At 42.1% G+C, this 27,666-nt stretch overlaps 1 long non-coding RNA gene and 1 gene segment (V, D, J or C); both read right to left on the bottom strand.

Annotated features, from left to right (window-relative positions):
- Positions 1–2,021: 2,021 nt before the first annotated feature.
- On the bottom strand, positions 2,022–2,841 carry LOC106601685 (Ig heavy chain V region-like). The segment is given in 2 exon segments: positions 2,022–2,523; positions 2,623–2,841. Coding segments are annotated over 2 exon segments (354 nt in total).
- Positions 2,842–3,577: 736 nt separating this feature from the next.
- On the bottom strand, positions 3,578–4,245 carry LOC123733432 (uncharacterized). The gene is made up of 2 exons (XR_006763780.1): positions 4,077–4,245; positions 3,578–3,964 (listed from the first exon to the last, which is right to left on the bottom strand). It is a non-coding gene; the product is annotated as an uncharacterized lncRNA (long non-coding RNA).
- Between the last annotated feature and the right edge of the window lie 23,421 nt (positions 4,246–27,666).

Genomic DNA, 27,666 nt, shown 5'->3' on the forward strand with positions numbered 1-27,666 from the left:
TTCACGCGCAGAGCACGGCAGGTGTTTATTTCACCTTGGTAGAAAGCAGGAATCGTAGTCACAGGCAGGCAATGGTCATACACAGCTAGGCAAACAGGCAGGTGAATCAAAACTAGGACTGAAGGCTATAACTGGTTTTCACAAACGAGCTAGGAAAAGGCTTAGTAGAGTCAAAACTAACAATACCTCACAAAGGCACAAACAGAATGAACTGAAGTAAATAAGGTGCTGATGAGACCATGTGAATAACTAACACAGGTGAAATCAATGAACAAAAATGATAGACAGGGCTACGTTCAAGAACACAAAAACAGGGCTGCGTTCAAGAACACCAAAAACATGGCTACATTCAATAACACAAGGTTGACTAAGAAAATAAATACAGAACCTTACGAAAGGATTCTCCTGGCTTTACAACAATTGAACCAGGCTGAGTTAGTGTGATATCACAGTAAATACCTGTACGGATAAAATACACAAATATATTAACATTGTTCACAAACAACCTTAAAGCTACATTAGAATTGTTTATATTTCTGCCAATCCAAATATGTGTCGAGTTCCCCCCCAAATCCAAGAGACTCACAGGATGCAGCAGCAGCAGACATGCAGGGAACACGGTTAATTTTGAAGCTGAACTGATAGAAGCTGCTCCTCTCTACTCTCGAGGACACAGAGGGACACACACAGAGACTGTTTATATAAGGGAGAGGTGGGGAGAAAGAGAGGAAGACAGGAGTGTGGTACAATCTGCATAGGGAGAAGAGGCAGGTGTGGGAGGAATGGGAATAGCAGTAAACCTTTCTTTCATAACTATATCGAAAGTTTTCTTTCATAACTATGCCAGATTTTTATATTCAATATCTATTGTACTAAGCTAGATTGTTACTAGTGAGTAATAGTTAACCCACTGGGCACCGACATCAGTTTAATGTCTAGTTTTGATTTACATTTGATTTAGTTGTCATCTAACGTGAATTCAAACACACAACTACAAAAAAAACACGTTTTTGGATTTTGGTAAAAAGTTGAAAGAAAATTCATAAATTACCGAAAATTCCTTTACATTGATGGCTTCTTGCAAATCCAATCATTTTTCCACCTTGTTTTAATGTCAACAGATGGAAAAAAGAATATTGTTTTAAACGAAGTGACGTGGAAACAACGTTGATTCAGACAGTTTGTGTCCAGTGGGATGACTCTTAATACTAGCAAAACCGATTGCCAATATTTTTGCATCACAAGTCAGAAGTGATAGTGGTCTCCAGTTATTTAATTTCATTAGAATTTAGATATTCATTTCCAGCATGGTCCTTAATAGATGATATTGTATGTCAACAGTGATAAGTATGGGTTTCACACAGTGCGTGCTTGTGAAAGTTTTGCTCATAATGGAGGGACACAGATGATACATCTGTTTACATATTTCCTATGTATACATTCAGGAACATTAAACTGCAACTGAGAAGCAAACTAAATATCTGTGTTTATGAGTCCCATCATCCACCCAGAAGGTGAGTTTTTGTACAGGTCTGGTGCTGGTTTCCAAAATTGCAAGAGACTCACAGGAGGCAGCTGCCGCAGCAGCAGACATGCAGGGAACATGGTTTGTGTTGAAGCTGAACCAGTGGGAGCTGCTCTTCTCTACTCTCTAGGACTTACTAGGACAGACAGATACGGTTTAAGTAGGGAGAGAACCAGGTTTGCATATAAGAGGGTTAGAAACACTGTAGGACCATCACACCTATTACTGGACACAACCTTTGCACTCTGAAAACTCAGAGACCCTCTTTAGATTATATTTTTGAACAGGAGGGTGGGGTAAATATGAAACATTACATTTACAGCATTAGTTAATACTTGTGGTGGATGAAACATATTTAAGACATTACTTTTGTTTTGACAAACTAAAGCATTTTGAATCAACATCCAAATTATACTTTTTTCTTGCAATAAAATGTATTATCAGAGCCTTCATCAGTACTGGTCATTATTTTAATCATATAGAGAGAGAGTGCCCCCTGTTGGTGCATCAACAACACTAGCAGCATGTATTTAACAGGTGTATCATTGTGTTATTATTTGATACATCATTAGAATTGTTCCTCATGTATCCCCTTGTCATGGTCTACTGGTCATACCATACGTGTGTCTGTGTGTTTGTGCACGTCCTTCCATTCTCTACCAGATGGTTTTTGTATGGCTATTCTCATTATTTTAACCATAGTGAGTCTCTAGCACAGTAATACACTGCAGAGTCCTCTGGCTTCAACTGGCTCATGTGCAGATAGAAATTAGTGCTGTCCTTTGATGCAGTGAATCGTCCCTGTACTACCTGGGCGTTGCTCTTGTCACTGTCAGAATAATAGTAAATTATCCATTCAAGTCCTTTTCCAGTTGCTTGGCGGATCCAGTACATATTAGTGCTGCTTAGAGTGAATCCACTGCAGGCACATGTGAGTTTGATGGATCCTTTGGTGTCGGACTGTTCAGCCTGTGTGAGTACGACCTGACAGTGGACACCTGAGGAGGGAGAGGAATGACAGGTCAGATCAATCAACGAGTCACATCAGTGTCACAGCAACACAAGTTATACTGATCAGATTACAGTCAGGAACTCACAGGAGGCAGCTGCCAGCATCAGCAGTAGAGATGCAGAGAACATGGTTTGTATTGAAGTTGAACAGGTGGGAGCTGCTCTTCTCTACTCTCCAGGACTCAGAGGGACGTACTAGGACTCTCAGATACAGAGAGGTTTTTATATAAGGAGGAGGGAGAGAAGGGAAGAGAGGGGCTAGGTGAAATTTGCATAAGGAGAGGATATATTATTAATGGAAATATCAGTAGGGAAACAATATGTAATAACTGTGCAAGCTTATAAATACTCTAGTGTTGTCAGGGGTGTCAAAAGGAGCGGACCAAAGTGCAGCGTGTGTTTCGTTCCACATATTTATTTACTCTGTGAAACTATGCAATACATCAAATAACTGAAATAGACAACCCAAACCGTGACACAGAGGAGAAACAAACACTACTCACAAATAATCACCCACAACAACCAGGAAGAAAAACCCCTACTTAGAGTATGATCTCCAATTAGAGACAACGAGGACCAGCTGCCTCTAATTGGAGATCATCCCAAACAAACCAACATAGAAATACAAAAACTAGAACCTAAGAACGTAGAAATATAACACATAGAATAAATCCCCTGTCACGCCCTGACCTACTCTACCATAGAAAATAACAGCTTACCATGGTCAGGACGTGACAAGTGTGTTCTCCATGTAAAAATATAGACTTATACTGGAGGATGATGTTAGGCAGGACTGTGATACAATGAGCTTTACACTCTGCCAATATGTTTTGTATCACAACCCAATAGTGTGAATTGTCCCCAGTCTTTATGTTGTTGCATAAAAATGTATTTATATCATAATACTTTGTATCTTTTTGATAGTACAGAGCTTAGATCTTCTTGTTCGTTACTGGCCAACTTTATCATGTGAATAATTAAAACATTAAAGTAATGGATCATGAATGAGTTCATTGAATGTTTGATAGACATCAATTAGAATACCATCAAGTCATATCAGGAGTATAATTGGTAAACAACTCAGATATACATTTCCAGCACCACCAGTGATGGGCTTGTATTCGGTTACAAATTTGATGTGGTGAAGCATCTCTGTTCTATTTAATTTAAGGAGTCTTATTATACAATCAAACACTGTACTGCTAGAGCTGTCATAACTAGAAGTGATCTTCAGTGAGTCTACAGTAGAAGTACTACTAATACATGTACAACCAACATACTCCAAAGCTTTGCCTTCAGCTTGTCGTATCCAGCGAGGACAGTAAGAATATATAGAAAACCCTGAGAATTTGCAGAAGATGCTGAAAGACTCTCCTCGTTTTATAACCACTGGACCAGAATGGATGAGTTCAATATCACATCAGACACCTGTAATGAGAAATACACATCAATACACAGCATTGTCAGTTTTCATCAGAAATGAGACATTTTCAGTTCAGAGTAGTAATAAATATCAATTTGTATGAACAGAGAAACTCACAGGAGACAGATGCCAGCAGCAGCAGAGATGCAGGGAACATGGCTTGTTTTGAAGCTGAACTAGTGGGAGCTGCTTTTCTCTTCTCTCCAGTACACAGAGGGCATCTAATGACAGACAGACACTGTTTAAGTAGGGAAATAATCAGAGGGAGGGTTTGCATTGACATGGAGAGATGGTGGGAGATACGGTAATAAGAGACACTTCAGGACCACCACCACTATTACTGGACACAACCTTTACAATGTGAAAACTCACAGACCCTCTTTTAGATTATGTTTGTGATTGTACCACATGCAACTAAATAATTTAGTTCATCCACATGTTCATAAAACTATTTGGCATACAGATGCTGCCACCGCCGTGCTTTACAAACAAAACGATGGGCATTATGGGCAAACAGTTCGATTTTTGTTTCATCAGACCAGAGGACATTTCTCCAAAAAGTACAATATTTGTCCCCATGTGCAGTTCCAAACCGTAGTCTGGCTTTTTTATGGCGATTTTGTAGCAGTGGCTTCTTCCTTGCTAAGCGGCCTTTCAGGTTATGTCGATATAGGACTTGTTTTACTATGGATATAGATACTTTTGTACCTGTTTCCTCCAGCATCTTCACAAGGTCCTTTGCTGTTGTTCTGGGATTGATTTGCACTTTCGCACCAAAGTACGTTCATCTCTAGGAGACAGATTGCATCTCCTTTCTGAGCGGTATGACGGCTGCGTGGTCCCATGGTGTTTATACTTGCGTACTATTGTTTGTACAGATGAACATGGTACCTTCAGGCGTTTGGAAATTGCTCCCAAGGATGAACCAGTCTTGTGGAGGTCTACACATTTTTTCTAAAGTCTTGGCTGATTTCTTTTTTCCCATGATGTCAAGCAAAGAGGCACTGAGTTTGAAGGTAGGCCTTGAAATACATCCACAGGTACACCTCCAATTGACTCAAATGATTTCAATAAGACTATCAGAAGCTTCTAAAGCCGTGACATCATTTTCTGGAATTGTCCAAGCTGTGTAACTTCTTATGGGCGGGTGGGAAGGTAACATCTCACCTGGCCAACATCTGGTGAAATTGCAGAGCGGAAATTCAAACTACAGAACTATAAATATTTAACTTTCATAAAATCACAAGTGTAATATATCAAAATAAAGCTTAACTTCTTGTTAATCCAGCCGCTGTTGTATCCGATGTGAAATGGCTAGTTAGTTAGCGGTGGTGCGCGCTAATAGCGTTTCAATCAGTGACGTCACTCGCTCTGAGACTTGAAGAAGGGTTTCCCCTGGCGTTGCAAGGGCCGCGGCTTTTGTGGCGCGATGGGTAACTATGCTTCGTGGGTGTCAGTTGTAGATGTGTGCAAGGGTCCCTGGTTCGAGAGAGGGTTCGAGAGAGGGACTGAACCTACACTGTTACACTGTGTCAGATTTCAAAAAGACTTTACAGCAAAAGCACACCATGCGATTATCTGAGGACAGCGCCCGCCTACAAAAGCATGAACAACATATTTCAACCAGGCAGGTGGCCACGAAAGTCAGAAGTAGCGATATAATAAATGCCTTACCTTTGAGGATCTTCTTCTGTTTGCACTCCAAAAGGTCCCAGATACATCACAAATGGTACTTTTGTTCGATAATGTCCTTCCTTATATCCATAAAAACTCAGTTTAGTTTGCGCGCTTCAGTCATTAATCCACCCAGTTTGAGGTACAAAATCAGATTCATTTGACAAAACCTCGCTCACATTCTGCACTGTAGATGGCGATAGTGCGGACCGCCATCACCAGCTGGAATCCATCTGAAATGTCTCTTTTATCATTACCATTAGTGTCCCTATACTGCCTGTAGGCCCATGGTGGATTGTCAATGCTAAACCGCTGGCAGAGAGATTCTATCTCTGTTTCTCCATACAGTGCTCCTGCGTCCTCCGGATAGTATTGCGCGTCAAGCACCTTCAGCTCCTCAATGAACTAGCTGAATCCTGTATTGTCCACTACCCGTCCTCCTTGAGAGAACATTCTAGCCTCCATGTTCCTCGCCAAGCTCTCGAAAAAACTCCCTCTGATTAAGGACTCTGTTGCTGGGTCTTCCACCATGCAGTTTGATGCCTTGGAAAGAGTTCTCCTGAATGCCTCTCTGGCTGAGTTGTGTGTGTCACCTGGCTGCTCTGCCATTGCACTGAACACCCTCGCTTCCCTGGTGACCACCCTGTGTGCAGTAATCATTGTGCAGTCTCTTTTTGGCGCTCGGGTGACAATTCAGTTAGTTCTTGAAGTGCATCACACATATGGCTTAGATTGTTTACAAACGCATGCGAAGATATGCGCATGGCAAGGCCACTCTAGATCTGATGGGTCATGCCGGCGTGGGAAGCATCCTCAGCTGCTGTGGTGATATGCTTGGTCATTTTTCCACACAGACTCTACAGTTCTAAAACTGGATGCCACCCATCTAGTGTCCAAGATCCTGCCAATTTTGCACAGCTGAATGTCTCAAATCTCTGTGCACTCCCTCAGCTCCATTCAGTGCCAAACAGTTATATTAGGGCTAGGGTTAGGGTTAGGGCCTGGAGCCGTGTTGCTACTCCGCGCTTGTGTCCCAGCATGACAGACGCACTATAATTCCATTGAGGGTTTTGGAGAGAAAGTCCTCAGTAAACTTTACACCCTCTAATGAAGATTACAGACAACCCCAGCAGATAAATCCTCCAGTTCCACAAGACAACATAAATGTTTGCCGGTACGGCCATATCTGCCAGTTGAAGTCTGATGTACACAATCAAGGAACTCTTTTTATTCAAACTAGTAGCCCCATCGAAGCAATAGGCTGATTTTGGGAGAGCACTGTAGAATTCTTTCAAATAGTTTCCGCTTAATTTCGGATGAAATATGTTGCTGTATGTTGGAGCAAGCAACAGTGGAATAGAGAATTCTCCCCATGTCAAGTCCATTTAACTCCTGACAGTCAATTTCTTTCAAAACCGTGAGCGGATCTATGACGGTAGCCTCCTTGTAAGCTGTTTGGAAGACTGGCTGTAGTGTCTATGTTTTTATTTTGAGCGTTAACTACAACCTGTGTTAAGGTGTCCTCTTTAGCCTTGTCTACAATGCTTGCTGCCGCTAAATGGGCCTTGGTTTGGGCATGTTCAAAAACCTTTTTTTCTGAGGTCTCTTTGTTGCTTTTTTACATTGGAGGAAGAGGATGTTACTGTACATTCCACCCACTCTTTTGCTAGTTTCATCCCTCCAGTCTTTTACGGGCCCAAACTCCCTACCTTGTTGCATTTTGTACAGCCCAGCTTTGAATTTGCATAACAATCCAGGGGTTATAAGTTTGCTTGGTCTTGAACTGAGCCTCTGTCCAAATTGCACCCGCTTACTAGCTAGTTGAGGTGCCGGTGGTGATGCTGAACTAGCGAGATAAGCAGCACTGCTAGCTAAGGAATCGCCATCAGCAGCAGTTTGCTTCTCATTCCTCTCATCCGGCACTGACAGTTCTCTGTCTCGTTTCGGGTTCGATTCACCATATTTTTCAGGATTTTGGGACTTGAAAAACTTCATCAAAGTTGATTGTTTTTCTTATTCATTTCTGATTTGGCTTTCCTCAGTTTCAAATTCACTAGGGAGCCGACTAGCCTAGACTACGTGACGGATTATGTAGGGACCTCTTCACTAGCTAACCACTACCAAGTCCTGTTTCAAGTTCAGTTACTTACCTTGCCGACACGCCCCATAGCCTGTATGTACAAATAAGAGAGCAGGTCTGAAATCAGTGTGGAAGTATTACGATGATTGCACAGAAGAATTGCAGCACTTTACATTATGGTTTTTCTGGGAGCCGGGAGAAATAACCAGGAGGCAACTTGATCTGAGAGGTGCCGGATCCTGTTACCGCAGGATCCGTATAAAAGTAAGCACTGGACCCAGGGATGTGTGTGCTTTGGGGACCTTTAACAGAATGTGACTGATAGAACGGGTGTTGTATGTGGAGGATGAGGGCTGCAGTACAGTAGGTATCTCTGATAGGGGGGAGTGAGGCCTAAGAGGGTTTCATAAATAAGCATCAACCAGTGGGTCTTGCGAAAGGTATACAGAGATTACCAGTTTACAGAGGAGTAAATAGTGCAGTGATGTGTCTTATAGGGAGCATTGGTGGCAAATCTGATGGACGAATGGTAAAGCACATCTAGCCGCTCAAGAGCACCCTTACATGCCGATCTATAAATTACGGCTCCGTAATTAGCATGGATAGGATGGTATCTGAATCAGGGTTAGTTAGGGCAGCTGAGGTAAAAGAGGAGCGATTTCATAGAGGAAACCAAGTCTAGATTTAACCTTAGCCTGCATCTTGGATATGTGTGAGAGAAGGACAGTGTACCTTCTAGCCATTCCCCAAGTATATGAGGGTGGAGATATGAACTCAGCTGCTCCACACAAGACAACAAGACAAGTCAGCAGCAGAACATGAGTATATATGAACTCTGAGAGATTGGATTTACATCATGATGTATGGGGGAGGGGCTGTTGACTCTGAGGCCAGGGGTCAAACTGTGACTCATTGGTAGGGCCAGGAGTTTTCGTTGATAACATGACATGCCTGGTGACACGGACAAACTCTGTCCCCATGCCATAACCAGGGCCAGAGTTTTTCCTGAACTGGTAATGTGTTTGGTAAAACTGTAGGGAATCTTGGAGGATGATTCTCAAAATATTTGTAGATATCCTTATGATTAGGGTTAATTAACTGTAAATGTCAGATTAGGGATCAATCTATCGATGTACAGTCCAAGTGTTGATCATGAATGAACACAGCATCTGATCAATTTATCTCTCTCCTCAGGGAAATGTGAACCTGTGTTGATGTACAAACAGTTATGTAGTTTTGGCTCTCAGGAGAATATTATGCTTCAGTAGATGTTTTTCTGCTGTAACGGATGCTATACCGCCCTCTGTTGACTCTGCTGCCAGTTAGATTCTCGAGGGGGTTTTACACAGATCCTCCACTCATTCACACCACTGTGTCTCTCTTGCACAGTAATACACAGCAGATTCCTCTGCCTCAGACCAGACAGCTTCAGAGTCATGAAGATGTTGGAATTTTCCTCATTTCTACTGCCCCTTCAACACTTTTTGCAAATATACTTGCCTCTGCATACCCCATCATTCCAGTGGTTTTCCTGATGGTTATGTTATCAATAATAGTTACTAAATGTAAATCCAGATCCCTTGCAGGAGAGACTGAGTGTTTTCCAGGCTGTTTCTGGACTGGACTGGAGGGAATGGACCCAGACTCTGACCATTTAAACCTGATAGAGAGAGAAAGAAAAGAGGGAACAGGAGAGAGAGAAAGAGAAGAGATGGGCAAGCATAAATTAGAAGGGAAAGCAAGAGGGGAGAGTTTACAAAAACAAAGTCAATGTTCAGTCATTCCGGTTGATAAGGAGTAAAATCAAGCAGAACCCACAGGACAGACAGAGAGAGAGCAGCAGAAGGTAGTTTTCCCATCATACTGAGGGTGGAGATATGAACTCAGCTGCTCCACACAAGACAACAAGACAGCAGCAGAACATAAGTATATATGAACTCTGAGGGGTCTGGATTTACATCATGATGTCATGGGGGAGGGGCCGATGAATGAGGTTAGGGATCAAGCTATGACTCATTGGTAGGGCCGGAGTTTTTCTTGATGAATGATATGTACCTGACCAGGACAAATTATACCCCCATGCCATAACCAGGGCCTGAAGTTTTTCCTGCTCAGATCATGTAAGTTTAAAACGTAAGGAATCTTGGAGGATGATTTTTGAAATATTTATAGATTTACATTTCAGTCATTTAGCAGACACTCTTATCCAGAGCGACTTACAGTAGTGAGTAGATACATTTCACACATTTTTTCCGTACTGGTCCCCCGTGGGAATCAAACCCACAACCCTTGCGTTGCAAACACCATGCTGTACCAACTGAGCCACACGGGACCATAGATATTGGGGTTAATTTATTGTAAATGTCAGATTAGGGATCAATCTATCAAGGATAGTCACCTTGTTTAACAGGAATGAACACAGCTAGGTAGGCCTGTATGTGATTCCTCTACTTTATATCCCTCTCCTCAGGGAAATACACCACATCAGATATTTCAGCACCACTATTGCTGACAGGTTGTAAGGCCCAACGCAGATGAGAAGCAGGTACAGGGAGGAACCATTTAATATAGACGGACATGCAACGGAACAGGGACAGCGCCTGGACAATAACACGACACGAGAAACAATGCTACTACAGGGAAGAACACAGAGGAGCAGACAATATGCAGGGGAAATCAACAAAGTGAGGGAGTCAGGTGAGTCCAAGAGCGCAGCAGCGAGCAATGTTGGTAACAGGTGCGAATGATGACGGGTAGCCTGGCGCCCGAGGCCAGGGGCTGGGGAGCAGGAGCAGGCGTGACAGTGCCCCCCCACCCCACTAGGGGCCGCCACCTGGCTGGGCTGGAAGAGCCGGCTGAGGCGTGACAGCCCGACGAGCCAGCTTAGGCACCCCGATTCCATCGGAAGCGGAATCCAAGTTTGACGTCACCATCAAAACAAGAAAACTCATGGGCCAGATGAGGCATAGGAGCCCGACGAGCAGGCTGAAGCATGACGTGGGATGGGAACCTGCGAGCCAACCGGGACAAGGAAACCTCTCGAGTCAGCTAGGGCGTGACAGCCCGACGAGCCAGCTTAGGCATCCCCCGGTTCTATCGGGCGGCGGCCCCCAGGTCCGACGTCACCAACAAAACATAACCCAAAAAACTCCCAGATGCTTTTGTAATGGTAGTAGCATTCTGTAAGGCCCAACTCAAGAGATGAGAAGCAGGTACAGGGAGTGAACCATTTAATACAGACGGACATCCAACGGAACAGGGACAGCGTCTGGACATGAACACGGCACGACAAACAATGCTACTACAGGGAACAACACAGAGGAGCAGACATATATGCAGGGGAAATCAACAAAGTGAGGGAGTCCAGGTGAGTCCAATGAGCGTAGCTGCGTGTAATGATGGTAACAGGTGCGTATGATGACGGGTAGCGTGGCGCCCCGAGCGCCAGGGAGGTGGAGCGGGAGCAGGCGTGACACAGGTGTATAAAATTGAGTGCACGAACATGCAATCTCCATAGACAAACAATGGTAGTAGAATGGCCTTAATGAAGAGATCAGTGACTTTCAACGTGGCACTGTCATAGGATGCCTCCTTTCCAACAAGTCAGTTCCTCAAATTTCTGCCCTGCTAGAGCTGCCCACGGGTCAACTGTAAGTGCTGTTATTGTACTGTTAAGTGGAAACATCTAGGAGTAACAACGGCTCAGCCGTAAAGGGATAGGCCACACAAGCTCAGAGAATGGGACCACCGATTGCAGAAATGCTTAGCGCATAAAAATCGTCTTTCCTCGGTTACAACATTCACTACCAAGTTACAAACCGCCTCTGGAAGCAATGTCAGCGCAAGAACTGTTCGTCTGGAGCTTAAGATCACCATGTGCAATGCCAAGCGCCGGCTGGAGTGGTTTAAAGCTCGCCGCCATTGAACTCTGGAGCAGTGGAAACATGTTCTCTGGAATGATGAATCACGCTTCACCATCTGGCAGTCCGATGGACAAATCTGGTCCTGGCGGAGGCCAGGAGAATGCTACCTGCCCGAATGCATAGTGCCAACTGTAAAGTTTGGTGGAGGAAGAATAATAGTCTGGTGCTGTTGTTCATGGTTCGGGCCAGGTCCCTTAGTTCCAGTGAAGGGAAATCATAACTCTACAGCATACAATTACATTGTAGATGATTCTGTGCTTCCAACTTTGTGACAACAGTTTGGGGAAGGCCCTTTCCTGTTTTAGCATGACAATGCCCCCATGCACAAAGCGAGGTCTATACAGAAATGGTTTGTCGAGATCAGCGTGGAAGAAATTGATTGGCCTGCACAGAGCCCCTGACCTCAGCCCCACCTTTGGGATGAATTGGAAAGCCAACTGCGAGCCAGGCCTACTCGACCAACATCAGGGCCCAACCACACTAATGCTCTTGTAGCTGAATGGAAGCATGTTCCCGCAACAACGTTCCAACATCTAGTGGAAAGCCTTCCCTGAAGAGTGGAGGCTGTTATAGCACCACATACTTTTGGTCATGTAGTGTATGTGCCTTGTGTTGATGTACAGGTAGTTCTGTTGTTTTGACTCTCAGGAGAATATTATACTTCAGTAGATGTTACTCTGTTGTTATGATGCTCTTCTGCCCTCTGTTGACTCTGCTGCCAGTTCGATTCTCTGAGGGGTTTTTGTACAGATCCTCCACTCACTCACACCACTGTGTCTGTCGTGGCACAGTAATACACAGCAGAGTCCTCTGCTCTCAGACCAGACATTTTCAGGAATGACATGCTTTGGGCATTGTCCTTAGTTATTTCAAGGCGTCCACTAATGCTGTTGGCATACGTTGCTTCACCAGTATCTGTCCTCACACGTCCTATCCACTCCAGTCCTTTTCCTTTGGTTGTCGTACTCCAGTGCACGGCATGGTTTCCAAAAAGTATACCCAGATCCTTTACAGGAGAGATTGAGAGTGTCTCCAGGCTTTTTCATGACTGGACTGGAAGGAATGGACTCCATACTCTGACCATTTAGACCTGATGGAGAGAAAGAGAGAGGGGGGGGGTGATGATGATGAAATGAAAGAATAGACCAATACATTTCAAGGCATGGCCCAACAGTAAGCGTAACCACCATCGATAACAATTAAAACCAAGCAGAACTCACAGGGCAGACAGAGAGAGAGCAGTAGAAGGGAGAGTTTGTCAGTCATACTGAGGGTGGAGATATGAACTCAGCTGCTCCACACAAGACAACAAGACAACAAGTCAGCAGCAGAATATAAGTATATATGAACACTGAGGGATCTGAATTTACATAATGATCTCATGGGGAGGGGCTAATAACTCTGAGGTCAGGGGTCAAACTGTGACTCATTGGTAGGGCCAGGGGTTTCGTTGATAACATGAAATGTCAAGTGACACGGACAAACTCTGTCCCCATGTCATAATCAGGGCCTAGAGTTTTTCCTGCTCATGTCACGGAGGTTGGTAAAACGGTAGGGGAATCTTGAAGAATGATTTTCTAAATATTTATAGAAATCCTTCACCTTTGGGGGTTAATTAACTGTATATGTCAGATTAGGGATCAATCTATCAAGGACAGTCACCTTGTTATACAGGAATGAACACAGCTATGAAGGCCTGTATCCGATTCCTATTTACTTTCTATCTCTCTCCTAAGGGAAATGTGAACCTTGTGTTGATGTACAAGCAGTTATGTCGTTTTGGTTCTCAGGAGAATATTATGCTTCAGTAGATGTTTTTCTGCTGTACTGATGCTCTACTGCCCTCTGTTGACTCTACTGCCAGTTAGATTCTCTGAGGGGTTTTTGTATAGATCCTCCACTCACTCACACCACTGTCTCTATTGCAGAGTTATACACAGCAGAGTCCTCTGCTCTCAGACCTGACAGCTTCAGATACACCATGCTGTTTCAATTCTCTCTGGTGACTTCTGTCCATCCAACACTTTTTGCATATGCATTTCCACTAGCATCACTCCATGTAATGCCTATATATTCAAGTGCTCTTCCTGCAGGTTGATGTATCCAGGCCATGTTGTAGCTACTAAAGGTAAAGCCAGATCCCTTACAGGAGAGGCTGAGATAATCCCCAGGATTTTTCAGGACTGGACTGGAGGGTATGTCCTCCAGACTCTGACCTTACACCCCTAATAGAGAAAAGAGAAGGAAGACAATAGATCACTAATATGTTAACTCAATGGATATTATAATTATCTCTTTACGTAAAATACTTTGTTCCAATATATTGCTAGATTATTGAGTACATACTATAGAGGCCCAGCAAGACCAGGAGGAGGTGTAGTTTGCCTCATCTTTTCTGAAAAGTTTTGAATCTGGCCTATTGCCCTTTGACACAATCTTTCATCACTGTCATCCTCTCTCTCTGTCTGTTCAATAAATTCAGAAAATACCTTACACATGTATTTTTTTAAACAACACAAAAAACAAAATAACAATAATAATGAAAAATGCACATCCTGAAGTACTGTACCCTAAAATGCCACTATCAACAAAACAATAGATGGCTAAACTTCACTCAATTACTTTTAAAATTATCATTTGTAATTTTCTCTCGCATCTGCAGTGCATCACTGTTTTTGTTTTTTTATATGTTACTGCACTTTTCCAATGATACTGTACCTTGGTCCTTTTTAAAGGTTAATCAAGATATTTTATCTGGGAAATGGCTTGAGTGAAGGTGCATCCTGGGTGGAAGTCATGCTTGAGTAGCTTTGAACTATTGCACCCAAAACTCATTTTGATAGACATTCCTTTTAAAAACATTCTTAAACTCTCTTCCCTATAAACAATTATAATGAAGACATAGTAAAGTATTTAGGTGGAGGTGCCCAAATGTGTTATTTTAGTTAAGGACTCGTTGTTCAATGCAATTCTTGAAAAGTGTTATACTTAATACCAACACAAACCATGAATATGGTCTGTCAATAACATTGTGTGTGATGAGTAGCAGTGAATGACTAAAAATTTTAAATAATACAATTAATAAAACAGTTGATAATGGTCTATAACATAAATAAACATTGATTCAATTGTCTGATTCTTTCATCCATCTCACCATTTATTCAAACCAAATGCAAATTGTGTTCATGTGGTTGAAACATTGCATGGTTACCAGCCACCAGCTGGCTTATGCAAAAATACAGTTTCTCCTCAGGTGAAACAAGACAGTGAGAATTAGATCATGAAAGTGTATAGGGACACTGCAGTCCCTGGGCGACCTAACTTCTTTAACTGTCTATCTGAATCATGAGAGATGCTAAACTGGGACCCTGAAACACACAGGTGACAGACTGGAGTTCACCAAGCATGATGCCACACAGCTGTGAGGGTCACAGAGGGGAAGAAAGAGGGGTGGGGTGTGTGAGAGAAACAGACACTACTGTGAAAAGGAGAGCAGGGCCGGTGTGGAACAGAATGGATTATCAAACATAAACCCTTAGACTATGGAATGGATGCATTACTAGTTACTTCTCATACAGTTTGACCAACATGATGGAAAATAGGTTGATTCTGTGTGACTTAAAGCTTAATAACTATGAAAAAAGTAGCTGTAAATATGTTTATTCTAAGTATGCACGTATTATTAAATAGTCCGTTTATTTTGATATATTCAGTAAATTTGGTCAGAATTTGTGACTATCCTATTTGGCTGCATCTGTTCAAAATGATCTGTTCATTTATATGTTTTGACACTACACTAATAGGAGATATTGTAGATATGTAATAACCCCTTAGAATGGTTAAACATTCTCTACGGGACACAAATGACATCAGTGCCTGCTTACTATTGGTAGTCCTGACTATGACTCCACTCTCTGAGGGTGTCTGGGGGGGGAGTGGGATATGCAAAAAAATACATTTACAATTCACATGTGTATTTCACACACTTGAAGATGTGTGAAATAGGACAAATATAAGCACCCACCTAATCATTATTATTATTAATCGTATACATTATCAACACTTTGTGTGTTTTTTTGTGGCTGAGTGTGGCTGAGCTTGTGCTATTAAACCATTCATCAGAAATACATTTGATTGTCTGTGCTCCATGGGGAAGTGGTTTTTATACAGCTCTCCCACCACTCTCTCTTACTGTGTGTACCGGGCACAGTAATACACTGCTGTGTCCTCACTCTTCAGGCTGTTCATCTGTAGGTACAGCTTACTGCTGGAGTCATCTCTGGAAATGGTGAATCTACCCTGAAATGACTGGGAGTAGTAAGTGGTACCACCATGAATATGACCAATCCACTCAAACTCTTTCCCTTTAGCTTGTCTGATCCAGCCCATATAATAGCTAGTGAATGTGAAGCCAGAGGCTGTACAGGTCAGTTTGTGGGATTCTCCAGGCTTTTTAACCACTGGTCCAGACTCAGTCAGTGTCTGACCATAAACACCTGTGGAAATAGAAAGCAGAGATGTTGTTGAAGTTGAAACTAAAATCTGATGTCAACTTGTTTATTTGATAGACAGCATAATTAAACATACTGTATCCTCACCTGTTAGATAAACTGTCAATAAGAATATTCCTGTGGTAGGAAACATGGTGATCTGTGTAGCTCTCTAAAGGTAGTTGAGACAGTCCTCAGCAGATACAACCTTCAACAGATACATTAATAAAGATGGAGGACTGGAGAGTTTTGAATGAGCTTCTCCTCACTAGGAGGACCAATCACAAGAGGCTTTGATATATATCCACATATCACCTGGTAGTCCATATTGAGATGTTCTGCTATGATACAATCCTGCTGTTCTATTTATTGTATCTATTTTATCAGGTAAATTGATGTATAATACATTTCCCATTTACAACACAAACCCTGAGGAAAAGTTGTAAAGACAGTGTGAGAATTACTTTACTAATTATTCCTCACGACAGTAGATCAATATTGCTACAAGCTATTATCATGTTATTATAGTATGATAATGGGCATCGCACTTGGCAAAAACAGGTTGAATCAATGTTGTTTCCACGTCATTTAAACCTCCAATCTATGTGATGATGTTGAATCAATGTGGAAAAGTGATTGAAATCGCAAAAAGTCACCAACGTAAGGGACTTTTTGTCTTTTTTTCACACAACTTTTAACCTAAATCCAATGACATGGTGACAGTTGTTGTTGATTTCATGACGAATTGACAATTCATCCAAATGTAAATCAAAACTAGACATTGAACTGACATCTGTGCCCAGTGGCATTGTTCTGAAAAAACACTGAATCAATCCCACAATATATATTTGTGAATAACATTTTAATACATTTTAGTAGTGACGGTATTCCATTATACCTACCGAAGCGAGAGTTTTTAAAAAATATTTTAATATATTACAAGTATACTAAAGTATACTTAAATATACTGGATATTCTAATAATATACTTCAAATACGAGATGTACTTTTCTTGTACAGTACCAGTCAAAAGTTTGGGACACACCTACTCATTCAAGGGTTTTTCTTTATTTGTACTATTTTCTAGATTGTATAATAATAGTGAAGACATCAACAACAATGAAATAACACATATGGAATCATGTAGTAACCAACAAAGCCCCCCTTTGCCTTGATGACAGCTTTGCACACTCTTGGAATTCTCTTAACCAGCTTCACCTGGAATGCTTTTCCAACAGTCTTGAAGGAGTTCCCACATATAATGAGCACTTGTTGGCTGCTTTTACTTCACTCTGCGGTCCAACTCATCCCAAACCATCTCAATTGGGTTGAGATCAGGTGATTGTGGAGGCCAGGTCATCTGATGCAGCACTTCATCACTCTCCTTCTTGGTCAAATAGCCCTTACACAGCCTGGAGGTGTGTTGGGTCCTTGTCCTGTTGAAAAACAAATGATACTCTGACTAAGCGCAAACCAGATGGGATGGAGTATCGCTTTGTAATATTGTGGTAGCCATGCTGGTTAAGTGTGCCTTGAATTCTAAATAAATCACTGACAGGGTCACCTGCAAAGCAACCCCATACTATCACACCTCCTCCTCCATGCTTCACAATGGGAACCACACGTGCGGAGATCATCCGTTCACCTACTCTGCATTGTTGTGTCTTTGGCTATTAAGTGATATGACATGCTATTCTATAAAATAATTTATCTGTAATTAATATTACCTGATTAAGCTAATCATGTAAATGTAATTAACTAGAAAGTCGGGGCACCACGAAATAATGTTTATAGAGCTGTTATCTTTCGAATAAACTCTTAAAGACCTGGGAATCTTTTACCTCAATAGCAGTCAATATTTAAATCCTCACCTCATTCAGTCTCATCTGAAAGTTGTAAATACTTGGTTATCTTCACGAACCCTGTTTAACAAGTTGAATCAGCAATAAAACATTTGGGTTTATTAATTATTTACTAAGTACCTAACTAATCACACATAATTATATATCCTCTTGACGTTACCCTAGGATAGGGGGCGCCACAGCGCATTTTGGAAAAAATTCGTGCCCATTTTCAACGGCCTACTAATCAAACTCAGAAGCTAGGATATGCATATAATTAATACCTGTGGATAGAAAACACCCTAAAGTTTCTAAAACTGTTTGAATGGTGTCTGTGAGTATAACAGAACTCATATGGCAGTCAAAACCCCGAGACCGATTGAAACAGGAAGTGGAATTCTGAATTGTGGACTCAAATTCACGTCGTTGCCTATTATTCACACTGTGAGCTATCGTTCATTGAGCACTTCCTATTGCTTCCACAAGATGTCCCCAGTCTTTACAAAGTGTTTTGAGCCTTCTACTGTCGAAACTCAGTGAATGAGACGCGTTGGAAATTGGTCACAGGGGGAGGGCCATCACCATTATGACGCCGGCGGCCCTGTCTACCCCCACCTTTCGAAACGTTTTGAAACACAATACAATCGTCCCCCTCGAATCTTATTGGCTCTCTTGTTGAAACAGGCCCTGAAGATTTATGTTATACAACGTTTGACATGTTTGAACGACCCTAAATGGGAAAAAAATGCTTTATTTCGAAACGGCTGTCCCGTGCCCGGCAGAGCATTTGGATACAGCATTCAGACGCGCTAACAACAGCAAGCTAATGGAACATAAAGGATGGACTTTTTTCGACCGAAAATACATCTGTTGTGGACCTGGGATTCCTGGAAGTGCTTTCTGATGAAGACAACTAAAGGTAAGCGATTATTGACAATATTATACAAGATTAGATGTGATATGCGATTGTTCCATGATGGCGCCGAGCTCGGTTTACTAGCTCATTTTCTGAGTATCGCATCCCCTTTTATCGCTAAGTGTGATTACCCAGTAAAGTTATTTTTAAATCTGGTATGACAGGTGCTTTCAAGAGATATTCATCTATAAATCTTAGAATGACAATATTACATTTTAAAAATGTTTTCGAATAGTAATTCAGTAAATTGTAGCACTGTTTCCCGGGATGCATTTGACGGGAAAATAGTTAGTCAACGTCAGACGCCGATGTAAAATGCTGTTTTCATATATAAATATGAACTTTATTGAACAAAAGAATGCATGCATTGTGTAACATGATGTCCTAGGTGTGTCATCTGATGAAGTTTGTAAAAGGTTAGTGCTGCATTTAGCTGTTTTTTGGTTATTTGTGATGCATGTGGCTGGTCGGAAAATGGCTATGTTGCTGCTTTTACGATGGACTCCTCTAACATAATCTAATGATTTGCTTTTCCTGTAAAACCTTTTTGAAATCGGACGACGTGGGTCGATTCAGGAGAGGTGTATCTATAAAACGATATGAGACAGTCCTATATTTGAAAAAAAATATATATTAAATTTCGTTATGCTAATGTCGCTAGGAGTTTTCGCTGGATTTTGATCCCGCATACGGGACGGGACACTGGAGAGGATATACACAGAATGAATCATACATTGATGGACCTGGTGAACAGAGCTGATATAGCGGCTGGTTACACAAAGAAAAGAGGGGGGTTGGGTTTGAATGAAAGCGAGGGAAGACTGGGAACAAAGGGTTTTGGTCTCTATGGGATCTCGTGAGCCAGCTATCGTAAATACAGAATCCTATGCATTCTAAACAACCGCTCATTTGAAAAAGGAAAATGCAAGGAAATATTTACTCTGGTGTTTCGCCCCGATAGATGATCGTAGATGTAAGGCTGGATTGCCCAGCCGGATCTCTTGTCCTCTGAAGAATGTCTAGTGGTGAACTGGAGCGTGGTAGAATGGATACTCTGTCCGTCCTCTCCTAGCCCACTTTCACAGCAATGGTTGCTAACGCAACAGCTAAGAGTTATCACTTCTTTAGTGAATAAGAGTTCAAAGTGAATAAGAGTTCAAAGTTCATATCAAGTGGCCATACTTTAAGCTCATGCTATATTCTGGCTGGTATAGTCGAAATTCATCCTTTCGGCGTATTGATCGTCATCTTCACATTGAAATTCGATGCTAATTTAGTTAGATTCTTGCCGTTCAACCAGAGCTCACGCTGAGGTTGGCTTAGTTCTGTAAATGATCTTTGTCCTTTCAACGTGGGGACCGCAAGTCCTCACGTCCTTGGAACAGAAAGTTACATTTCCGTAAAGGGGCTTATATAGGGTTGGGAGAGAGAGACGTGTTTTATAGTTTACAACAACTGTCTGTTCACATGGGCGGGGCCACTGAGTTGGCAGAGTTTACTCTATGACAAACCGTTCTCTCATTAAGAAGCTAAAATTACATTTCATATTTTCACAATAGTTTCATATTTAAACATTTAAATTGCACAAAAATTCCATGTGAATCTGAAAGCTAGAACGTGTCGACTTTCCAAGATACAGTTCATGTCATCCTGTAATTAGTAGTAATGTCTCAGACACCAACCAAACTGACATCATATTCATTAAGTACCAACACATATTTTCAACTGGTTGGATTACCGAAATATGGTTCCGTTTCCCACATTTTGATGTCCCCAGAATCTCTATGTTAACCAAGGGATTTTCAATAGTCACATCGGTAGAGTAGAGAGAGGAAAAAGGGGAAAGGTATTTATGGGGGGGTCATAAACCTCCCCCCTCAGGCCAGCGTCATGACAGCGTCTAGCAGTTGGAACAAAAATCTCAAATTTGGAGTCATCAGACCAAAGGACAGATTTCCACTGGTCTAATTTCCATTGCTCATGTTTCTTGGCACAAGCAAGTCTCTTATTGGTGTCCTTCAGTAGTGGTTTCTTTTCAGAAATGATTCACACAGCGTCCTCTGAACAGTTGATGTTGATGTTACTGTTACTCTGTGAAGCATTTATTTGGGCTGAAATCTGAGGTGCAGTTTACTCTAATGAACTTATCCTCTGCAGCAGAGGTAACTCTGGATCTTCCTTTCCTGTGGCGATCCTCATGAGAGCCAGTTTCATCATACCGCTTGATGGTTTTTGCGACTGTACTTGAAGAAACTTTCAGAGTTCTTGAAATTGTCTGTATAGACTGACCTTCATGTCTTAAAATAATGATGGACTGTCGTTTCTCTCTGCTTATTTGAGCTGTTCTTGCCATAATATGGACTTGGTCTTTTACCAAATAGGGCTATCTTCTGTATACCACCCCTACCTTGTCACAACACAACTGATTGGCTCAAACCCATTAAGAAGGAAATAAACACTTGTTCATTGAAATGCATTCCAGGTGACTACCACATTAAGCTGGTTGAGAGAATGCCAATAGTGTGCAAAGCTGTCATCAAGGCAAAGGGTGGCTACTTTGAAGAATCTAAAATCTAAAATATATTTTAAATTGGTCTAACACTTTTTTGGCTATTACTTGATTCCGTATGTGTTATTTCATAGTTTTGATGTCTTCACTATTATTCTACAATGTGTAAAATAGTACAAATAAAGAAAAACCCTTGAATGAGTAGGTGTGTCCAAACTTTTGACTGGTACTGTATATCTCAATTATACTATAAATATACAATCATTACACTCTAACACACTTATTAAAAGTGTACTTTAAATTCATAGTTTTTTCATTCACTATCACTACAGTCAAACACTCACTGTAATTTAGTATATTCATTCAAATACACTTGGATTTGCTTTTTGTGAAGCATTGTTTAATTTTTTTCTTAAACTCTGTTTGTTAGTGATAAAGTACAGAGTAAGTATAGTTTCAGTGCCAATAATAAGTACGGAAGAACTTCCGGAATTCCTATTCAGAAGAGTGCAGGGAAAGTTGACAATGATAAGGGCATATGCACAGCCATAGAACATGCTTCCCGAGTGTACTTTTTCATATGTCAAGAATATATACTTAAATGTACTTTTTGAAAGTATACTTAACATGTCCACAAAATATATTTCAAGTATACTTTCAAAAACATTTTTTTGCATATTACCCAGCATTCTTTTTCTGCATCTGAAGTTTTTATTTACGATATGATAATGTTCCTAATACTCAAATCAAATCAAAATCAAATCCAATTTTAATAGTAACACGTGCGAATACATATACCTTACAGTGAAATGCTTACTTACGAGCCCCTAACCAACAATGCAGTTATTAAAAAAAAATAAGAATAAGAAATAAAAGTAACAAGTAATAAAGAGCAGCAGCAAAATAACAATAGCGAGACTTTATACAGGGGGGCACCGGTACAGAGTCAATGTGCGGGGTCACCAGTTAGTTGAGGTAATATGTACATGTGGGTAGAGTTATTAAAGTGACTATGCATAGATGATAATAACAGAGAGTAGCAGCGGTGGAAAAGAGGGGTGGGGCAATGAAAATATTCTGGGTAGCAATTTGATTAGATGTTCAGGAGTCTTATGGCTTGGGGGTAGAAGCTATTGAGAAGCCTCATGGACCTAGACTTGGCGCTCCTGTACCGCTTGTCGTGCGGTAGCAGAGAGAACAGTCTATGACTAGGGTGGCTGGAGTCTTTGACAATTTTTAGGGCCTTCCTCTGACACTGCCTGGTATAGAGGTCCTGGATAACAGGAAGCTTGGCCTCAGTGATGTACTGGGCCATACGCATTACCCTCTGCAGTGCCTTGCGGTCAGAGGTCGAGCAGTTGCCATACCAAGGAAGTGATGCAACCAGTCAGGATGCTCTTAATGCTGCAGCTGTATAACCTTTTAAGGATCTGAGGACCCATGCCAAATCTTTTCAGTCTCCTGGGGGGGAATAGGTTTTGTTGTGCCCTCTTCACGACTGTCTTGGTGTGCTTGGACCATGTTAGTTAGTTGGTGATGTCGATGCCAAGGAACTTGAATCTCTCAACCTGCTCTACTACAGCCCTGTCGATGAGAATGGGGGCGTGCTCAGTTCTCTTTTTCCTGTAATCCACAATCATCTCCTTTGTCTTGATCACTTTCAGGGAGAGGTTGTTGTCCTGGCACCACACGGCCAGGTCTCTGACCTCCTCCCTATCGGCTGTCTCATCGTTGTCGGTGATCAGGCCAACCACTGTTGTGTCATCGGCAAACTTAATGATGGTGTTGGAGTCATGCCTGGCCGTGCAGTCATAAGTGAATAGGTAGTAAAGGAGGGGACTAAGCACGCACACCTGTGTTGAGGATCAGTATGGCGGATGTGTTGTTACCTACCCTTACTACCTGGGGGCAGCCCGTCAAGAAGTCCAGGATCCAGTTGCAGAGGGAGGTGTTTAGTCCCAGGGTCCTTAGCTTATCGATGAGTTTTGAGGGCACTATGGTGTTGAACGCTGAGCTGTAGTCAATGAATAGCATTCTCACGTAGGTGTTCCTTTTGTCCAGGTGGAAAAGGGCAGTGTGGAGTGCAATAGAGATTGCATCATCTGTGGATCTGTTAGGGTGGTATGCAAATTGAGTGGGTCTAGGGTGTTGATGTGAGCCATGACCAGCCTTTCAAAGCACTTCATGGCTACATACGTGAGTGCTACAGGTTGGGGTAGTCATTTAGGCAGGTTACCTTAGTGTTCTTGGGCACAGGGACTATGGAGGTCGGCTTAAAACATGTTGGTATTTCAGAATCGGACAGGGAGAGGTTAAAAATGTCAGCGCATGCTCGCAGTACACGTCCTGGTATTCTGTCTGCCCCCTACGGCCTTGTGAATGTTGACCTGTTAAAAACTTCTTCGGGATCTGTGTCTCTTCCATGGGATGGTTGAGCTAACGTAGGCTAATGCAATTAGTATGAGGTTGTAAGTAACAAGAACATTTCCCTGGACATAGACAAATCTGATATTGGCAGAAAGCTTAAATTCCTGTTAATCTAACTGCACTGTCCAATTTACAGTAGCTATTACAGTGAAAGATTACCATCCTATTGTTTGAGGAGAGTACACAATTTTGAACATGAATAGTTATTAAACTGTCTGGGATAGGGGGGCAGTATTTTCACGGCCGGATAAAAAACATACACGATTTAAACTGGTTACTACTCTTGCCCAGAAACGAGAATATGCATATTATTAGTAGATTTGGATAGAAAACACTCTAAAGTTTCTAAAACTGTTTGAATGGTGTCTGTGAGTATAACAGAACTCATATGGCAGGCAAAAACCTGAGAAAATTACAAGCAGGAAGTGGCCTGTCTGCGAATTTGTAGTCCTTCTGTTGCATCTCTATCGAAATTACAGTATCTGTGCTGTTACGTGACACTTTCTAAGGCTTCCATTGGCTCTCTAAAGCCTTCAGAAACTGGATTGACGCGTCTCCTGTCTCTGGGCAGATAACAGCAGCAGAGTTTGTCAGTGAACTGCCTGGTGACAGAGAGACTGGAGCTGCGCGTTCACGAGACCTCGCCATTTTTTCTTTCCCTCTTTGAATGAATACAACGTTGTCCAGTTGGAATATTATCGCTATTTTACAAGAAAAATAGCATAAAAATTGATTATAAACAGCGTTTGACATGCTTCTAATTACGGTAAAGGAACATTTTGAAATTTTTTGTCACGAAATGTGCTCGCATGTTACACTTTGGATAGTGACCTGAACACACGAACAAAACTGAGGTATTTGGATATAACTATGGATTATTTGGAACCAAAACAACATTTGTTGTTGAAGTAGAAGTCCTGGGAGTGCATTCTGACAAAGAACAGCAAAGGTAATCCAATTTTTCTAATAGTAATTCTGAGTTTAGGTTGCCCCAAACTTGGGGGTGTCAAATTAGCTAGCCTTGATGGCTGAGCTATGTACTCAGAATATTGCAAAATGTGCTTTCGCCGAAAAGCTATTTTAAAATCTGACACCGCGAGTGCATAAAGGAGTTCTGTATCTATAATTCTTAAAATAATTGTTGTGTATTTTGTCAATGTTTATGATGAGTAATTTAGTAAATTCACCGGAAGTTTTGGGTGGGTATGCTAGTTCTGAAATCATATGCTAATGTAAAAAGCTGTTTTTGATATAAATATGAACTTGATTGAACAAAACATGCATATATTGTTTAACATAATGTCCTAGGAGTGTCATCTGATGAAGATCATCAAAGGTTAGTGCTGCATTTAGCTGTGGTTTTGGTTTTTGTGACATATATGCTTGCTTTGAAAATGGCTGTGTGATTATTTTTGGCTGGGTACTCTCCTGACATAATCTAAAGTTTTGCTTTCGCTGTAAAGCCTTTTTGAAATCGGATAATGTGGTTGGATTAACGAGAGTCTTATCTTTCAAATGGTGTAAAATAGTCATATGTTTGAGAAATTGAAGTTATAGCATTTTTAAGTTTTTTTTTATTTCGCGCCACTCGATTCCACTGGCTGTTGACTAGGTGGGATGATTTCGTCCCACATACCCGAGAGAGGTTAAATCAATCCACGATTGTGCACCCCAATACATTTCAGACATGCTTTTAAATTATGTACCCAGTTGGTCCCTCAGATATTATGGCACTGGTCTTTTAAAAACCAATAGAAAAATCTTAAAATTCATGCTAAAACTCACAGGCAGCCAGTGCAGAGACCGTAAAACCGATGTTTGATTAATGTGTTTGACACCGTTCCATTTAAACTCCATTCCAGCCATTACAATGAGCCTATCCTCTGATAGCTCATCCCTCTAGCCTACATTGTGTTGATAATATGCTGGTTGTTTAGGCTCTCGGGCATGTTGTGGTTGAGACTTTCATTGGATGTTACTCTGCTGTACTGATGCTCACTGTGGATTGCCAGTTAGATTCTCTGAGGGGTTTTTGTACAGATCCTCCACTCACTCACACCACTGTGTCTCTCGTGCACAGTAATAAAAAAGTCAACATGCTGTTGCTAGTATCTTTAGTGGTTTCCATACGTCCTTCAAACCTTCTAGCATGGTAACCTAGGCGTAATCCAGAATAACCCATCCACTCCAGGGATTTTCCTGCTGGCTGTCGTATCCAGTGTGTGTGGTGGCTGGTAACGGTATATCCAGATATCTTACAGGACAGACTGAGAGTTTCTCCAGGCTTTTTCTGGACTGGGCTGGAGGGAATGGACTCCAGACTCTGACCATCACAACCTGATGGAGAGAGAGAAAGAAATAGGAATAATGTGTGAGAGAATAGGAAGGAAGCAGCACATTTAAGAAAAGCTGAAACCTTTTTCCATGTTCAGTCATTCCACTAAGAACAGTTGATAAGGAGTAAAATCAAGCAGAACTCACAGGTCAGACAGAGAGAGAGCAGCAGAAGGTAGAGTTTTCCTGTCATACTGAGGGTGGAAATATGAACTCAGCTGCTCCACACAAGACAAGACAACAAGACAGCAGCAGAACATAAGTATATATGACATCATGATGTCATGGAGGAGGGGCTGATGAATGAGGTCAGAGGTCAATTTATGGCTCATCAGTAGTGCCAGGAGTTGTCCTTTATCACATGACCTGACCAGGAACAGTTGTCCCTGGTCAAGTCACTTAGTCAAAAAAACTCCAGGGCCTACTCACCACACATAACTGACTCAAGGACAGGAGGAACTGTGGGGAACATGATGATTTTCTAGATATTGACAATCTTCATTTATTAATATAATTGTGGATTCATTTACATTACATTTACATTTAAGTCATTTAGCAGACGCTCTTATCCAGAGCGACTTACAAATTGGTGCATTCACCTTATGATATCCAGTGGAACAACCACTTTACAATAGTGCATCTAAATCTTTTAGGGGGGTTAGAAGGATTACTTTATCCTATCCTAGGTATTCCTTAAAGAGGTGGGGTTTCAGGTGTCTCCGGAAGGTGGTGATTGACTCCGCTGTCCTGGCGTCGCGAGGGGAGCTTGTTCCACCATTGGGGTGCCAGAGCAGCGAACAGTTTTGACTGGGCTGAGCGGGAACTGTGCTTCCTCAGAGGTAGGGGGCCAGCAGGCCAGAGGTGGATGAACGCAGTGCCCTTGTTTGGGTGTAGGGCCTGATCAGAGCCTGAAGGTATGGAGGTGCCGTTCCCTTCACAGCTCCGTAGGCAATCACCATGGTCTTGTAGCGGATGCGAGCTTCAACTGGAAGCCAGTGGAGAGAGCGGAGGAGCGGGGTGACGTGAGAGAACTTGGGAAGGTTGAACACCAGACGGGCTGCGGCGTTCTGGATGAGTTGTAGGGGTTTAATGGCACAGGCAGGGAGCCCAGCCAACAGCGAGTTGCAGTAATCCAGACGGGAGATGACAAGTGCCTGGATTAGGACCTGCGCCGCTTCCTGTGTGAGGCAGGGTCGTACTCTGCGAATGTTGTAGAGCATGAACCTACAGGATCGGGTCACCGCCTTGATGTTAGTGGAGAACGACAGGGTGTTGTCCAGGATCACGCCAAGGTTCTTAGCACTCTGGGAGGAGGACACAAGGGAGTTGTCAACCGTGATGGCGAGATCATGGAACGGGCAGTCCTTCCCGGGAGGAAGAGCAGCTCCGTCTTGCCGAGGTTCAGCTTGAGGTGGTGATCCGTCATCCACACTGATATGTCTGACAGACATGCAGAGATGCGATTCGCCGCCTGGTTATCAGAAGGGGGAAAGGAGAAGATTAATTGTGTGTCG

This window comes from Salmo salar, unplaced genomic scaffold, assembly GCF_905237065.1.
Source record: "Salmo salar unplaced genomic scaffold, Ssal_v3.1, whole genome shotgun sequence".
NCBI classification, from domain to species: Eukaryota; Metazoa; Chordata; class Actinopteri; order Salmoniformes; family Salmonidae; genus Salmo; species Salmo salar.